General features: G+C 35.9%; 1 protein-coding gene and 1 pseudogene across 3 annotated transcripts in view; both read left to right on the plus strand.

The window, feature by feature from the left end:
* FCHSD2 (FCH and double SH3 domains 2) overlaps nt 1-18,031 on the plus strand; it is a 365,055-nt gene that overhangs the window by 239,325 nt on the left and 107,699 nt on the right. For all 3 annotated transcript variants that reach the window (XM_051987185.1, XM_051987184.1, XM_051987183.1), the window contains exon 10: nt 16,676-16,771. In XM_051987185.1, coding sequence (XP_051843145.1) covers nt 16,676-16,771 — 96 coding nt within the window. The remainder of the gene's footprint in view (nt 1-16,675; nt 16,772-18,031) is intronic.
* On the plus strand, nt 2,241-3,643 carry LOC127553443 (creatine kinase B-type-like; annotated as a pseudogene).

Consider the following 18,031-nt stretch of genomic DNA (forward strand, 5'->3'; position numbering starts at 1 on the left):
TGCCTCTCCTTGACCCTCTTCCACTCATTATTTTCTAGTAGAAAACAAGAACACTGGGTACATAATGTCTTTCTAACAATTATTAGCTGTCAATCAGAGAGAAAAGAAGAAGAACAAGTAAGAGATATGGATGTATAACAGACCCTCAACTTTTTTTTTCCTTGGTGTATATTAAAGGTCATGCTCTGCATCCAAAGTTTTATTCTATATCACTAATTCATAAGATTTTCTGAATCATAGTATCTAAGACCAACTTTCTACTTTCTCCAAAAAAATTACTTTCCCTATAAAGTGAAGTAGTTTTAAACCTGTATTTTGTATACAAAGTTATCTTCCCAGTACAAAAGTCCTGTCCAAAGTGCCTTCATTTCTTTCAATTCCATTCTGAAAAAGCCTGTTCCTCAATGTAATCTTGACCAGGCATCTACTAATTTGCTAACTGTTCCTAATAGCTATCCAACATTAAAATTACAAAAACAAGTCCTATATTTGACTTGCAGCCAGACACATTCTGAGATTGGAAGATGACTAATCTTTAACCTCTCCAGGCCTTTGTTCATTGAGGCTCTGTTTCAGAACACCTATAATTAAGCCATTGGACCCAATTTCTCAGTGCTCCAGCTATATATAGGCTCTCATTTTCAGGGGCATCTAGCATTTTCCAAAGAAGAATCACAAATGATGCCTGTGATGGTGAAAATCATTAATTGATTTAAGCCTCATTGTCAATAAGACAAAGAGATGTAGCTGACAGGCCTTATTAAGTGGGAAATTACACAAACTCCTAATAGTAGATATAACCTATTTGTACTACATTTCATCTACATCCTCATGTTAGTCTGAGAGATACTTCAGTGGGTGCTGTTGGTTTTTTGTCCTTCATTCTCGAAGAGGACCATGACATCAGGAGGTGATGTCATGACATGTAAGTGAATTGGAATTAAGTGAGACAGGACTGTGCAAGGTCAGAAACCTCACTTTTTCCTCCAGTGCCATCTGGGTCCAGTGGTAAAATATAGGTGAAGATAACTGGAGATGGCCCTGAATGCAGTGAGAAGCTTTGACCTTTTACTAAAATGAAATGAAAGAAAAATAGCTTTTATTCGATTAAGAAAGGTAGTTAAATAACCATGGGAACTGTAGCTGATATGAAAGTATGAATTGCGCATCTCTAAAATATTAATGACTAACAGTTTGCCCTGGGTGCAAGATGACATTGCATTGACATTTACTTTTTTCCCCTTTTCCCTTTGAAGCAGTTCTAGACTGCTTATCTTATTTGACATTTTAGACTACAGGTTCCTAACATAGGAATCCTAGGCTTCTGACCTAGAAGCCTTGAGTAATCAGCCCTACTCTTATAGGTAATGGTCTGTCTCCTGTCATTCAAGGCCTGTGATGTCCATCCTTCTCAGCTCCACTTTTTAACTCCCTCACTTGGTACTGCACAATTCCACATCCCATGAAAGACACCAAAAATCATCATTGGCTCCTTGTCCTATACTATAGTTATCTGTTTGTGTTGAAGCAAAGAAATGTTAAATTCCAGGTACATGTGCTCTTATTTTGATTTACAAAGATGATGCATTGTAACAATAGACTTTTGTGTATAACTATGTTATAGCCATGACTTTCTATCCATTCGGAGTTCCTAGCAAATATAGAATGTTCAGCACAGTGCCACCAAATCTAGATGTTTGCTGTCTCTGATCCCACCTCTACTCTCTGAATGGATAGTAAATCTTCCCTTTATTAGAGTTTGTAGAGATAACTGTGTAGAAAGAGCTTATCCAACTTCTAGCCACACCCATGGGATCCTAATGCTTCTTGAGAATAGTAGTGGATTACACTTTTTCCCTCACTCTTCAGAAATGGTACCAATTAATGTGTACAATAATGTTTACTACTATCTGAATTTGCCTAACATAAGCCAACAAATGAAATATCCCATTTCAAACATAATATGACCAGAATATACTCTAATAACATTAAAGCTGAATCATATTCCATAGTTGCTGTACCATGCTGGTGTGTTCAACCTGACTGACATCTTGGTATGCTTCTAAGAATACAACTGGCAATCCTGGGGCTCACTGATTTACCTGTGAATCACCAATTCTGTGTAAGATTTTAAAATGTGAGCTCAAACAGGATTAAAGAACTCTCATTCTATTTGATGGGCTAATAAGGTAGAGAAATGAACCTTCACAAAATAGTTACCATACTGAAGTCGGACTTTCATGATTATTTTCTTCATGATTATTGCTGCCATTTTTTGCCTGAGTTCTACTTCAACACTCTTTACCAATGCAAAAGTTTCTCACAGGTGCCTCATAGCCGAAAGCATCTTTAAGAAACTAAAACAGGGCTCAGTAACTGAGCTCCAGATAAGGTGGCATGGAATCACAGTGCAGCAGTAGCATCTTCCAAATCCCTTACTTTCTGTGACCCCCCAGAGCACCCTCACCTCCTGCTATCTTGTCATTCTTCAAAATCTACAACATGCTAAAGTCCTGCTATCACCCCCTGAAGAGGAATATCCTGATCTTTCTTTCCTTGCATGACAACCACATGGCTAAGGTATTGATCCAGCAGCTTCACCCTGGATAATGTTATCCAGACCAGTGTGTACAGCCAAGGGCTCCCATTCTTCATGACTGTAGGTTGCGTGGCTAAAGATGAAGAGAGCTATGATGTATTCAAGGAGTTGTTTGAGCCTATCATTGAGGACCAACATGGAAGCTATATGCCTTCAGACAACCATAAGATCAATCTTAATCCTGATAATCTTTAAGGTGATGATGACCTGAATCTTAACTGTGTGCTGAGTTCTTGTATTTAAACTGGCTGTAGCATCTGAGGATTCTGTCTGTCCCAGATTGTAGTTGGGGTAAACACCATATCATAGAATAGCTCTCTGTGGAAGCTCTGCGCAGTGTGGAAGGTGACCTGAATGGGAAGTATTATGATTTGAAGAATATGACAAGCTGGAACAGCAGGAGCTGATGGAAAACCATTTATTTCTTCTTTGATAAGCCTATCTGACCACTTCTCTTCACAGCTGGCATGGCCTAAGATTAGCCCAATGGCATAGGCACTTAGCACAATGACAAGACTTTTCTTGGATGGTTTAATGAGGAAGATCACCTGAGGATTGTCCATGCATAAGGGAGGTAGCATGAAAGAAGTGTTCACACATTTCTGCATGGGACTCACCCAGATTGAATCTGTTTTTAAGACCAAGAACTACAAGTTCATTTGGTACTTCTGCTCAGGTGACATCCTGATATGCACCTTCAATCTAGGCCCAGGCCTCCATGCAAGTGTTTACATCAGACTTCCGCAACTGGACAAACATAAGAAATTTGATGAAGTGCTAAAGAAGCTGAGGTTGCAGAAAAAAGAGACAGGAAAATATACTTACCAGCTATGGGTGGTGACTTTGACATCTCCAGTGCTGACCAACTGGACTTCTCAGAAGCAGAACTGGTGCAGATGGTGGTGCTTGATGTGAAGTTGCTCTTTGAAATGGAGAAGCATTTGGAGCAGGGCCAGCACATTGATGACTTAATGTCAGCTCAGAAATAAGCAATTGGTCTCCTGAATTCTGAACTTTCTAGTTTATTGGATGAATGAATAATCACCATTCTTTCCCCCTGTGGTACTCCAGAGGGCTCCAGATGTAGCCCACTCAATCATGCTATAGAGAAGTCCTCCTTCTATTCTTTGGTATTAGAGTTTTATTTCTGTTGGCTGAAATGTTGCTGAATGCTGAAATAATAAATTCTTGCTTTGGCCTGATCCAGGTCTCCAGGCAAAAAAAGAAAAGAAACTAAAACAGAAGTTTACCATACATATTTCAACATATAAAGAGAAAATATCTCTTTGCATGTTACACCCCTTCCTTGAGGTCTGCCCCTTTTGTCTTTTGTTTCTGTATTTTCAGTATGGATTTGCCTTTGCCTCCAGAAGAGCCTGACATCTTACTACTTTTGTCTTGAATTCCTTGCCCCTTACCGTACTGTCTTTCAGATCCTTCCAATCTTTCAGGATATCCCTACCATATGTCTTCTCCATTTATTCTCCATTATTACTAAAGACATTAATCCTAGTACACAACAAATTAATGTCTCTGGACAAGAATCATTTTTTTCTTCTCAGATCAACTCTATCATGCTCCCCATACTGATTATTCCAAACTATCTTTTCTCACCTTAAGCCCCAAATCATTTTCATCCCTCTTTATTCATTCATCTCTCAGCAGATTTATTGAGAAATCCTATAGGCCATATGTCAGGAGATCCCTGTCTCCTCTATTCTACATAAAAGAAATACTCTATATAGTCTTTCAACTCCTTTGCTCTAATTTTTGTGAAAGAAGTGGCCCCTCTCTGCAAAGGTCAGTTTTTTTTTTTACTTATGTCTTGAACCAATTCATTAGTATTTTCTCTGGGAACTTGTCCAATTTATCTCTTCCCCTCTCTCTCTCCCTTTCCCTCTCCCTCTTCCTTTCTTTCTCCCTGTCTCTGTGTCTCACTCTTGCTCTCACTCCCCTTTCCTTCCTCCTTCTCTCTTCCCCTTCCTCTCTTCCCTCCCACCTTGCTCTTGCTCTCATCTCTCTCATGCGCATGCTCTCATTTTCAAATCCCTCCCTAATGTCTTATTCCCTGTTCCTACAAACAATTCTCTGTCATCCTCTAAAAAGCCTTCACTTGGCCTTGCCTTCCTCCCTCAGCTATGGTTTTACATCTTTTCTTTCTTTTAGTCTTGAACTCTTACAAAGTTGTCTCAACTTGCTGCTTCCTTCCTCAATCTCTACTCTTTTTAATTCACTTGCAACTTACCTTTTGACTACAATTCCTTAATTTTATTTATCAAAGGTTGCCAGTGATCTTTTAATCACTAAATCTAATGATCTTTTCTCAATCCTTCTCTGTCTGGACCTTTCTAAAACTTTTGACATTGTTGACTACCCCTTTCTCCTGGATAGTTTCACTTCCCTTGGCTTCCATGACACTAATCACCTTCCTACCTATCTGACTTCAGTCTCTTATCCTGAATCATAGGATCACTGTCAACTTTCCACCCATTAATCATTAATCTACCCCCAATGGTTTATTTTAGATCTTCATCTGTGCTTTTTACATTCTCTTCTTTAAGGTCTCACTTTCATGAGTTTTGTTACCATCTCTAAACATCCACAAAACAGATGTTAAGACTTAATCTTTCTCCTAATCACAGTTCCCCCATGACCAATTGCTGCTATACATCTCCACTTAGATATTCCATAAATAATCTCCCAACATATTTAAACCTGCCTGTCTTCCCAATTTCTCAACTTCTGCTGAGAGCCTAAGCATCTTCTTCATTACCTAAGTTCATAATCTTTTTGTCACTCTTGAATCTTTCTTCTTCACCTTTCATTTTGAATCAGTTGCCAAAGCTTATCTTTTCTTCTTTATAATATTTCTTGTGTCCATCCCCTCTCTCAGTTTATATATCTACCACCTTAACTTAGGTCCTCATCAATTCTCATCTAGATTATTAGTCTTCTTTTATGTTTTTTCCTCCAATTCATCCTATCTGTGTAGAGATCAGAAATTATCCATTTTTCATTTCATAATATTCTCTAATTCTTCTTTGGCCAAAATTTCTTTCTTCTCCACAGATCTGAGAAATAAACTATTCCTGGTTCTCCTAATTTGCTTGTAGTATTACCCTTTATGTCTAAATCATTATCCCATTTCAACCTTATTTTGGTATAGGATATGAGATAATAGCTTAGGGTCTCTATTGGCTTTTAACAGGATAGTACCCTATAATTTCCTCCTTTAGGACATTGTTCTGGTTTCTCCTTTACCATTTAATTGAGTTTTAATTTTTTTTCTGTACTCTCTTAATCATTACTCATAAATACAAGAAATTTCACATCATGAATTACAAAGTTGATTTAGAGGGCATGTTTCATGCTACTTGTTCCCAGTGCCTAAAATTGCTAATATAGCTCTATTTTTGATGAATTTTCCTTCAGAAAGCTTTCATCTTTTTAGAAATGCCCTGGTTCCTTCTTTCACTGCTTATCTATATCATGTACATAAGTACATTCTGACTATCTTCTTTATTCAAACAACAAAGTAACATGTTTGGAAGAGCTGCTTACTCTAACAACAAAAGATGACACCTGATGCAAAGGAAGGAAATGGAAAAATCCTTCTAGCCATTGGCTATCAGTGAAGGATTCTATTTTGATTCTGTTTTGGAAAACAGGGGAGTGTGTAATATATTGTTGAAAAGTTTTTCTAGGTATTAGTTAAATTGAAATTTAGTTTTGGCCCTTAATAAGTTTCAGAAGAAATATGATGGAATAAATAGAAATTTTGCTCACTTTGTGAAAAGAGGAATTGTACTTAAGAGACATTGTTGCATAGTGGACTTGGAATCAAGAAGACCTTTGTTTGAAACCAGTCTTGTAGACTAACTTGAGATTGAGTAACTTGTTTCATGTTGTTCAAACTCAGTTTCCTCATCTGCAGATTTGGATCATAACACTTACTGCACAGGGTTGGTGTGAGGCTCAATGAACAAATGAGTGAATAAAAGGTATTATTAAGTGCTTACTGTATGTAATGTATTTTGAAAACCTAAAGTACTCTATAAATGTTAGCTAAAATTTTATTATTACATCTCTGATGGTAGGCCTCATAGGAGTAGCCCTGGACTGGGAATTATCATTAATTTGAATTCTAGTTTCTATATCTTCTAGCTTTGGGACCATCAAAAAATAACTTTTCAGACCTCAGTAACTTCCTCTATAAAATAGTGGTGATAATTCCTGCAGTGCCTATCTCATAGGACATGAAAAATGCAGTTTGTGAATTGTAAAGTATATAAATATCTAATCCAGTTCCATAAGTATATATTAAATGCCTACTGTATGTAAGATATTGGCTTAGTTTCCAGGAATACTGAAACAAAATGAAAAGCAGTCTCTATCCCAGAGGAGTTTACATTGTGCTGACATTGTCATCAGTAAATTGTTTACATATTTAGATAATGTCATCAAGAAAAATTCAGTACAGAAGCTTCCTAAGTAGATGAAGAATCCCTATTTCTTTTATCACAGGTACTAGAAAAGGTTGTTCTTCCATTTCCATGCTAATATTTCTTGTTTCTTCATACAAAGAGCTTGTTACCTAAAATTTTTGTTACCTAATTGAACCCTGCTAATTCCTTTCTTGGATGCCTCCTTGTGGAATTCTGATAACAAGGTTGTCCACCCATGGCACTTGTAGTGATTTCAGACTCTCTTAGGATAGGAAAAACTTCAAAAGCAGACCTGGCTGAGGCCCAGTCTATCAAAAATAGGCTTATAATCTATATAATACAGAATGGACTCTTTTAGCCATAGCAGCTCATGAAACTGGTTAATGAGTTTAGCATGGTAGATATTAGTGAAGTTTGCATTCTTAATAAAGTTATCTGTGGAAATATGTTTAAAAGGATTGCACATGTTCAACCTATATTAAAGTGTTTATAATCTTGGGGAGGATGGAGATAATGGAGAACAATTTGCAACCCAAAGTCTTACAAAAATTAATGTGGAAAACTATGTTGAAAACTAAAATACTATTGAAAAACAAAACAAAAAAACAAGGATATCACATATCTTTTGAATTAAGGAATAGTACCCAATTGAGTACAGGCCAGTAATCTATTTACAGAGTGATGAATTTGAAACTAAAACTTGACTTTTAGATCCTAAACAAGAAAATAAAATTCACTTATTCACAAATAATTTTTCAGCATCTATTATTTACAAAGCAGTGCTAGAAAAGAGGAAAGATATAAAGTTTAAATAAGAACTCACAGTCTTAGAAGGATAATGAACAAACACAAATTAATTTAAAACATAATATTATGTGGCGAGTATATTAGAGATTAATAAAACAGATGGATGTTTGAGTCTAAGAGGACATGGAATTCAAAAGCTCAAGAGAAAAGATTATTCTGTTTCACTGGATAGTCGAATGCACTAATGGTATTATATGAAATAATACCACAAAGATAAGATGGCCCTAGCTTTTTCAAAGCCATGTTTGAACCTTGCCCAGTAGGCGATAAAGAGTTTTGAACAAAAGAACGATAGACAATATCTATGTGTTGTGGTTGTTCAGTCATTTTCAGTTGTGTTTTACTCTTCTTGACCCCATTTGGGCTTAAGGATTTTTTTCTTAGTTGTTTTGTTTTGTTTTGTTTTATTTTGGATGAAATACTAGAATGGTTTGCCATTTCCTCCTCTAGCTCACTTTACAAATGAGGAAATTAAGAACCGGGATTAAAAGACCTTCCCAGAGTCACACAACTAGTAAGTGTCAGAGACCACTTTTGAATTCAGGAAGATGATGTTTCCTGATTTTAAGTCTGGTACTTTACTATGCCACCTAGCTGTTTATAACTATACATAAAAGAATATCATGATGTCATTATGAAGTATTGATTAAAGGGGAAAAAAGTAGAATTGGGAGGATCTTTTATCAGGATTTTGCAAAAATATAGATGGGGAAGTAAAATGGATAATTTAGATAATTCTGATTATAGGAAATTAAAAAGATTTTGTACAAACAAAAGCAGTGCAGCCAAAATTAGAAACAAAGTAAGAAATAGAAGGGGAAGTTTTTTACAGCACATTTCTCCTTTAAGGGTCTCATTCCTCAAAAAAGAAGAAAAATGAGCCAGATTTATAAAAAATAAATGTCATTCCCCCATTGAGAGTCAAAGAATATAAACAGGCAGTTTTCAGAAGAAGAAATCAAAACTATCAACTGTTATATTTATAAAATATTCTAAATCAGTATTGTTAAGAAAAATACAGATTAAAACAACTTGGAGATTTTTGTGAGTCTCCAGATATCCTGAACTTTCAGCAGCTCTTGCCATTGATGAGTTATATACTCCCTTCTCTTTGAGAAAATTTTTTTCTCCTCTGTCTTTAAAGATTCTATACTCTCCTGGATTTCCTTCCTTCTACTTCTGTAACCACTCCTGTATAACATGTTCCTAATGCTTTAAAGTAGAGAACAGCCAATGTCTATCTCCAGTCCTTCCCTTTTCTGTTTTTATACTGTTTCCCAGGCTGGCTAACATGACAGAAGAGGCAGAATTATAAATTACTCTAACCATTCTGGAAAAAAATTGGAACTATGCTCAAAGACTTAAAAAACTGCATACTCTTTCACCTAGCAAAACTGCTACCAACACTGTCTACTCAAAGCAAGCAAAAAAAAAAAGAGAGAGAGAGAGAGAGAGAGAGAGAGAGAGAGAGAGAGAGAGAACGAACAAGGATATTTATGGTAGCTCTTTTTATAGTAGCAAAGAATTGGAAACTGTGAAGGGATGCCTATCAAGTGAGAAATGGCTAGAAAGTTATGGCATATGATTGTGATAGAAAACAGTTGTGCTATAAGAAATGACAAGCACAATGATTTTGTGGAAACTATGAAGACTTAGATAAACTGATGAAATGTGAAGTGGCTCAAATCAGAAGAACAATGTGCATAGTAATAGCAATATTGTAACAATGATCAAGTGTGAAAGGCTTAATTATTCTAATCCATACAACAGTCTAAGACAATCCCAAAGGGCTCATAATGAAGAGTGCTATCCAGAGAGAAAGAAGTGATGAACTCTGAGTGCAAATTTTTTTTTCACTTTCTGTGTTTTTCTTGCTTTTGAGGAGTGGGGATCTGTGTAGCTAACATGGAAATATGTTTTGCATGACTTTATACTTATATTTGATATCATGTTTCTTGCCTTCTCTATGGGTGGGAAAGGGAATAGAGGGAGAGAAAGAATTTTGGATTCAAAATTTTTAAATGAATATTAAAGTATTGTTTTTCAAAATTTAGATAGATTTTAACAAAGCCATTTGCTAAGGACTGGCAGTTGAGGGGAGAAAGTATTATATAAGATAAATGTTATGAAGAATAGATACACCTTGGAAACAGATTATTAAATAGGAGACATAAAGGAGACTGGAAAGTTAGGGGCAGGGTTATGAGTTGTGGGGTAATGCTACAAACAAGTCATGAAGTCAGAAAGGAAAAACAGGTTTGGAAGGAAGATGACAGGCTTTGTTATGTGTATAGAACTTCCATGTAAAGATCCTATACTGTAGGCATTTGGCAAAATGGATATGAAATACAAGAAGAGAAATCAAGATTGGAAGGGCATATTTGGGGAGCATTTATATAATAGGAGTAGCCACTAAAACTGAGAAAATGAAATATTGCCTGGGAAACAGTATAAAAACAGAAAAGGGAAGGACTGGAGATAGACATTGGCTGTTCTCTACTTTAAAGCATTAGGAACACGTTATACAGGAGTGGTTACAGAAGTAGAAGGAAGGAAATCCAGGAGAGTATAGAATCTTTAAAGACAGAGGAGAAAAAAATTTTCTCAAAGAGAAGGGAGTATATAACTCATCAATGGCAAGAGCTGCTGAAAGTTCAGGATATCTGGAGACTCACAAAAATAGATCATTAGATTTGGGTTAATATCACTTATCTTCTTTACAGGAATATTGTTTGGGTTAATTAACATGAGTTAGTTGATTATATAATCTTTTTGTAAACATATGGCAATTATCCCTAAAACCCAGCTTTAAAAAGAGGGGGAAAACCTAGCCCTTGGTGCCTTTTGTTAACTTGTAATGATTAACAAATTGGAGTTGCCTTTTTACCTTAATATTTTATGAAATGCTTTGTATTCTTAACAAAAGCAAATATTATTTTTGAACTTTTTTTCACTATAATCTTTTGCATTATCACCATGGCATAGGTGTTGGGTGTATAGAAGCTTTCCATAGGCATAAGGCCTCTCCTCTACCTGGGATGTTGTGAGAAAAATGTGTGCTACAAAAGGTCAAATGCCCATGTATGGACAAAACTGCCTGTCCACATGAATTTTGAAAGACAAGGTAGGAGAGCAGCAGTTGGCAAGCTGCTTTCTGATTTTTCTTTTTGAGGAGATTTTTCATTTTATGAGTTTAGCTAATATTTGAAACAACACAATACTTACATTGTGTAGAAAATATAAATGTTCTACTTTCCCACAACTTTAGGGAGGGTGGGAATAAGCAATAATTAATTTTTTTTTCTGTTTAGACTTGATTTCTTCAAGTAAACAATAAAAAGACTAAATAAACCCTAGGTCAGAGTTATGAATTATCTTGTGAAACTGGCAGGAATTATAACTTCTTGATATAGAAGATAAATTTTGTACACTTGGTTCCAAGGCATAATGTTGAGGGGATTGTGATATTTAGATTAATCCAAATACCTCCCCTTCTGAATACTCTCTTTTCTTTAATTTGTTTTTTGGGAAAGAGGAAGGTATGTAGGTTTTTGTTTTTTGTTTTTGTTGGGGGTTTTCTGGTTTGTTTAGTTTTGTTTTAGATTCTCTCAGTTCTTCCTGCTGTCTTCTTAGTCTCTTTTGCTGATTCTTCATCCTTGTCATGTCCATTAAAATACAGGGGTATCTCATGATTCACTCACTTCTCTTTTCTGTCTATACTCTCTCGCTTGATAATCTCATCAATGCCTATAGGTTCAGTTATCTATCATCTCTCTCTGCAGATTATTCCCAAATCTGTGTTTCCAGCTCTCCTGAACTTCCTCCTGAAAATCCTTGAATGTTCTGTAGGTTTTTCAAACTTAACATGTCAATGCCAGAAGTCATATTTTTTTTCTGCAACACATAACTCTTCCAGACTTCCTGTTACTATCCCAGGCAGGATTATCCTTCCAGTTATCCAGCTACACTTCCTTGGAATCATCTTTGACTTCTCATTTTTACCCCACAAACCTATTCAGTTGCCAAATCTTGTCATTTCTTTATCCCAACATTGTTCATATACATCCTTTTGTCTCCACTCACATAGCCCAACCTTAGTTGAAATTCTAATCATCTTTTACCTCAAACTATTCAAATAACCTAGATGGTCTCCCTGCCTCCATTCTATCCTCTTCACAAATCACAAATGATTTTCTTAGAATAGATTTGGTTGACAGATGAGAAAACTGAAATTTGGAGGAGAGAAGTGGTCAATACAACTAGAAAAAGTGGCAGCCAGCACTCCAATGAAATTAAATGAATATTTGTCTACTTTGTGGCATAGTGATAAACTCTGGAAATTCAAAATGAAAAATGAAATAGACCCTGTTCTCAAAATGTTTATATTCTTCTTAGGGTATGTACCATGTTTTCTTCCAACTCCTTGAAATTAGATATAGACAAATAAATTGAAAGTCATTTCAAGAAGGAGAGATTACTGGCCACAGAGGGGATCAGGAAAGGCTCCACATGGGGAAAGGCAAAGAAACTGAGTCTTCCATGAGGGGAAACTGAAGATTACAAGAGGTAGAGATGAATAGTGTATTCCAGGTAACAAAGTAAGACAGGGCATGTGACAAGGAGACTGGAGATGGCATGTTGAATTTAAAGAAGAAGCTAGGAGCTCAGTTTGCCTGGAATGGAAATGCAAGAGAGTAGTAATATGAAAGAAGTATAGAAAGTTAGATGAGGACATAGTGTGAAGAGCTAAAAAAAAAATTAAACTCACAAATTCATATTTTAACCCAAAAGCAATTGAAGATGTTTTTGGAGGAGAGTGACATGGTCATCAGATCTATATCTCAGAAACAATATAAAGGATAATTTTCAGTCTAACAAGCATATGTTACACACGGGGAATACAAAAACAAAAGCAAAACCTTCCTTAGCCTTAAAGATATTATATTCTAATGAGAGAGACAACATGTGTTATCTATCCATGCATAGATGCAATATACATGCAACACACATATGAGTTTACCTTGTGGGCAAGAGAAGCTTCTTCTACTTCTTTTTAGGAATTAATTTTGAAAAATAGTTCTAGGCATCTCTGCCATTTGGAAGAATATGAGTAATGTCAGTCCTGTAATGGATGTTATCTTAAAATTTAAACTTTCATTTTTCACCTTTGTATTTTTCCTGGACAGTGCCTCAATGTTTAATAAATGTTATGAAATCAGATGTGATTTTTTTTAATCCAGCATAAATTAGTCCTCTTCCCTCACTTTGAATAAACATTATAATGGAGCAGCTAGGTGGCACAGTGGATAGAGCACCAGCTCTGAAGTGAGAAGGAACTGAGCTCAAATCTGGTCTCAGACACTTAATGCTTCCTAGCTATGTGACCCTGGGCAAGTCACTTAACTCCAATTGCCTCAGCCAAAAAAAAAATAATAATAATAAACACCACAATCATTGTGTTCAAAAGGCAGTGTTCTCTGTAGTGCCAAATCCTTTGTTTTTTCACTTTTTCAAATGGTATCTGGAAAAAAGTCATTCCCTTCTAGATTGTTTCTTTTTTATCATGAAAATTTCAGTTTCACAACACTTTGTTTTTAATCCTTGGTTTTTGTTTTTAATCTCTTGTTTTCTCACTAAAAACTCAATATGACCAATTTAGGAACTGCATTCATGCCTCCCATTCTTTACATTCATAGAGTTTCTGGACACAGGTAGTCCTTTGGTTTTTTGGTCTTAGTTGAGGGCCTTGATGGAAAATGTATCTGCTAAATAAAAAAGCATTTTGGTGTCATCTTTATTAGTACAAAAGCCAGTATTTTCAGCTATCTCCATGGCATAACCACAGAACAAACTGTTAGAGTTACAAAGGAACTCAGGACAAAGAATGTTAGAGTCAGCAGGGATCTTAGAGAATATAATGTCAGATATATGAAAAATACTAGATATCCCAACTAAGCCTTCCATGTTACATTTAAGGAAATTTAGATTTAGAGAGAAATGATTTGCCCAGTGAATCAGTAAAGATTTTTAATTCTTCCAAACCTGGCACTCTTAGCATTATACCATGTATCCTGCTAAAATATAACTTGATATTTTGTTTCTTTTCCTTTCTTCTATTATCTATCACTGAAAATCTTAATGATGAGCAAAATGATTATAGACAGGCATAATAAGAAAGAAATAATCCTGTAAAATTTGAAAATTAACTTCCTTAAATGAAAGGATGTCCATCAATTGGAGAATGATTGAGTAAATTGTGGTATATGCATGTTATGGAATATTATTGTTCTGTAAGGAATGACCAGCAGGATGAATACAGAGAGGACTGGCGAGACTTACATGAACTGATGCTGAGTGAAATGAGCAGAACCAGGAGATCATTATATACCTCAACAATGATACTGTTTGAGGATGTATTCTGAGGGAAGTGGATCTCTTCGATAAAGAGAGCCTTAATTGATCAAAGATGGACAGAAACAGCTACACCCAGAGAAAGAACACTGGGAAATGAATATAAACTGCTTGCATTTTTGTTTTTCTTCCCGGGTTTTTTATACCTTCTGAATTCAATTCTCCCTGTGCAACAAGAAAACTGTTGGGTTCTGCACACATATATTGTATCTAGGATATACTGTAACCCATTCAACATGTAAAGGACTGCTTGCCATCTGGGGGAAGGGGTGGAGGGAGGGAGGGGAAAAATTGGAACAGAAGTGAATGCAAGGGATAATGCTGTAAAAAATTACCCTGGCATGCGTTCTATCAATAAAAAGTTATTTAAAAAAAAAAAGAAAATTAAATTCCTTTCATTCCCTGCAAGTCTGACCATGTCACATTAAAACTTTCTCTCTCTCTCTTTCTTTCTCTTTCTCTCTCTCTCTCTCTCTCTCTCTCTCTCTCTCTCTCTCTCTCTCTCTCTCTCTCTTCCATCAACTTTTAGAATCAAATACAAAATATTTTGTTAGGCATTCAAAACTCTTGATAACCTTCTTCCCTTCTTATATACTCCCCCATTCCACTTTCTCACATCTTGCTCCTGCCATGTGCTCTTCAGTCCAATGACATTGGCCTCCTGCTGTTCTTCAAACCATACACTTCATCTCTTTGTCCTTGAAATTTTCTCCTTCCTCATCCCTGCCTGACTTCCTTGACTCCTATCAAGCTTCAACCTCTATATCCCAACCTCGGTCTCCCTCATTTGATTATAATCTCCTTGAGGGAAGGCACAGTCTATGACTTCTTTTGCATTCCTGATGCTTAGCACATAAAACCCACTTCTAATAAATGCTTATTGATTGAGTGACTCTTTCTCAAGGTGTATAATATGTAATGAAGTTGTCCAAACACCTTAACTGTTGCTTCTTATTACACAATCTCAAAGTTGAGAGAGAAATGAAGGGTAATTCAGTCCAATCCCATGCCTAAGGGCCAGGTTGGAGCAGGGGAAGGCACCCAGTACAGGGCCATGGTTTGAAAGTCAGGGAAGGGAATGAGAGGGAATCAGCTTAGATCCTTAAACCAAACAGAAACTATAGAAGGAATTCACTAATGGAAGAGGAAAGTGGGCCTTGCAGAGGAATATGCCAGGGTAAGCAGGCTGCAAGGGCAGCATTCTATTCTAGAGCAAGATGCTACTCTGAAGGAAAATCCAGGATAAGCTTTCTGTAGGAAAGGCACAGGTTTTGAAGTCCAGAAAGTCAGATGGGGATTGATTCAAGTTATAAGATCGAATTTGTTTTGCTTGACTATGGATATTTATTACAAGGATTTCTGCATACAAACACCCTCTTCCAACCAATCCAGTGGATAGAGGAAAAAAAAGAAAGAGAAAATAAATGCTTGTTAATTAAAAATAAAATAAAATTTATTAAAAACTACCAAAAAGTCAATTAAGTAGTAAGAATCAGAACTGGAATTTAAACCTAAATCACCCAACTCCAGATCCAGCACTCTTTCCACTACACCTGACTGCCTTTCTACATATCTGATGATGAAAACTCAATTTCCCTGGAACACCTCATTTTTCTAAATAATCAGGATGTTTCCTTAATAACAAACTGAACTATGCCTACTTACATTCTCCCCCAGCATTGTTCTTCAGCATACCTTTTGGGACAAAGCAGAGTAAGTACAGGATACTTTTTAATGCATCCAATTAAATATATACAATATCCAAAAAAACCAACTAAATGGAAATACAATTTTATAAAAATAAGTTCATGGGCTTCAGTTAAGAGCCCTGCTCTAGAGGTTTCAATGTTAGGTTGGTGTCAATGAAGCCAAGACTCTTACCTACTAGTATCTTACCTTGTCCCACATGAGTGACTGGCTCACTTCCATTTCTAGTCATACATAATAATCTTTTAAGATATACATATCTAGTCATAGATAATATCTTTTAAGACATTGGTAATGCTAATAATAAGAACAATCTCATACTTCTGAACAATATAGAATTTTGCTTTTTTGAAGAGATCTCAGAAACCATCCAACCCAAACCCCAAAATGAACCAACATTTTGTTAAATCAAGCTGGCAATCATGACTGATTTCCATTGAAAATATAGTAATTTGCAATCTCAGATCCTAAACTTTGGGATAAGCAATGGTTTGCACAATTTGGTTCTTAGAAAAACAGATAAATTCTTGATGAACTCTTGCATTTCTCTAAGGTGAAAAAGTTTGTAGCCTAGATCTTATGCATACATTTTTAGACAGCTCCTTCTTTGAATCAGGAGCATGGCTAAACCATTGTTCATTGAGGCTCTTACCTGAATGTTCTGAGACTTGTGAAAAGTCTTACCAGCACTCTGTTCTCTCTGCAGGTGGTGCGGGATTACAATCTTCAGCTGTTTTTACAAGAGAATTCTGTGTTTCATAAACCGCCACCTTTCCAGTTCCATCCCAGTGACAGCGATACCGTAAGGAAATTCTTCTGCCTTCTTGTCTTTGTTTTACCTTTTTTTTATTATATTCATAGCCTTCTCCAGGAAGCAGACAAAAGCCAGGCTGGCCTTACTAAATTTTCTACTTGCCCTCAACATCTGGCATTCCTGAATTAGATGGAAAGCCCTGACTAGTTCTCACCAGCTCTGTGGAGCCAATTTTATTACAAGCAACATGGAAGAGAAAGCCAAGCCATCCCCTGCAGAGAGACTGTAGCAATCTTAATTCTAGCAATGTGATAAAAATGCTCATCAGGTCCTGATACTATTATTCTGAACTAACAGCTCTTTACTAAGATGTGTGAAAATCCCAGAGAAGTTACTGAAATTCTGAAAATCTAAGTAGAAAAAGGAAAGAGCAAGGAAAACAATCCCAGAAAAATCATAGTTATTTTTGTTTAAGCAGATAGAAATAAAATACCCTGCATAATGTTGTCCCTTCCTAGGACTTGGTTTCTTCATTGATAAAATAAAAGAGGTTGGACTAGGTGACCTCTAACTTTGCAACTCTTGATCTTTGATCCTGTGTTTTAAACTAAATGCCACCAACATATCATGAAACCTTGCTGTAATGTGATAGCTTTAATCCAATCATCTGAAACATAGATTGAATAGTCAACATGGGCTTGAGTCCAAGCAACCTTAGCTCCCCTAAGTGTCTATTTCGTTTCTCATTTATAACATTGTTTCTTTAAAAAAAAATTGCATGTAACCCATAATTTTCATTCTACTATATTCACATAATTAATTAACAATATTAGTCTTCACAGAAAATCACCAGTTTTTCTGCACATGACACTTTGTGTCTTAGGTCCTTCCCCAAAAATCCTTGGTTAAATATTAGTGGAGTAAATGATATAATACTGAGTGCCTTCATGAATTTTTAACTTTGTATTCTGATTGTTCCTTTCTCTTCTTCAATCCAGTTAGAGTACCACAAATAACTCTTTATTTCTGTGGTGCTTTACATTCTATAAAACATTTTCTTTATAACTATAACTATGAGGTGAATAATGTAGATATTAATAAACATTTTACAGACGAAGACGAAGAACATTTTACAAACTCAAAAAATTTAAGCAAGTTACTTTCCTAAGAGCTATACAGTTAGCAAAACTAAGATCCAGTCTGTGAACCCAGGTCTAAAGGGCGTTTTTCTTATTGTGTACTATACTACCTCTTTTGTAATCTTAGCAGTGATTTTGAAAGAAAAGAATTACATTCAACCTTTCTATT

The sequence above is a fragment of the Antechinus flavipes genome, chromosome 3 (assembly GCF_016432865.1).
Source record: "Antechinus flavipes isolate AdamAnt ecotype Samford, QLD, Australia chromosome 3, AdamAnt_v2, whole genome shotgun sequence".
In the NCBI taxonomy this organism is placed as follows: domain Eukaryota; kingdom Metazoa; phylum Chordata; class Mammalia; order Dasyuromorphia; family Dasyuridae; genus Antechinus; species Antechinus flavipes.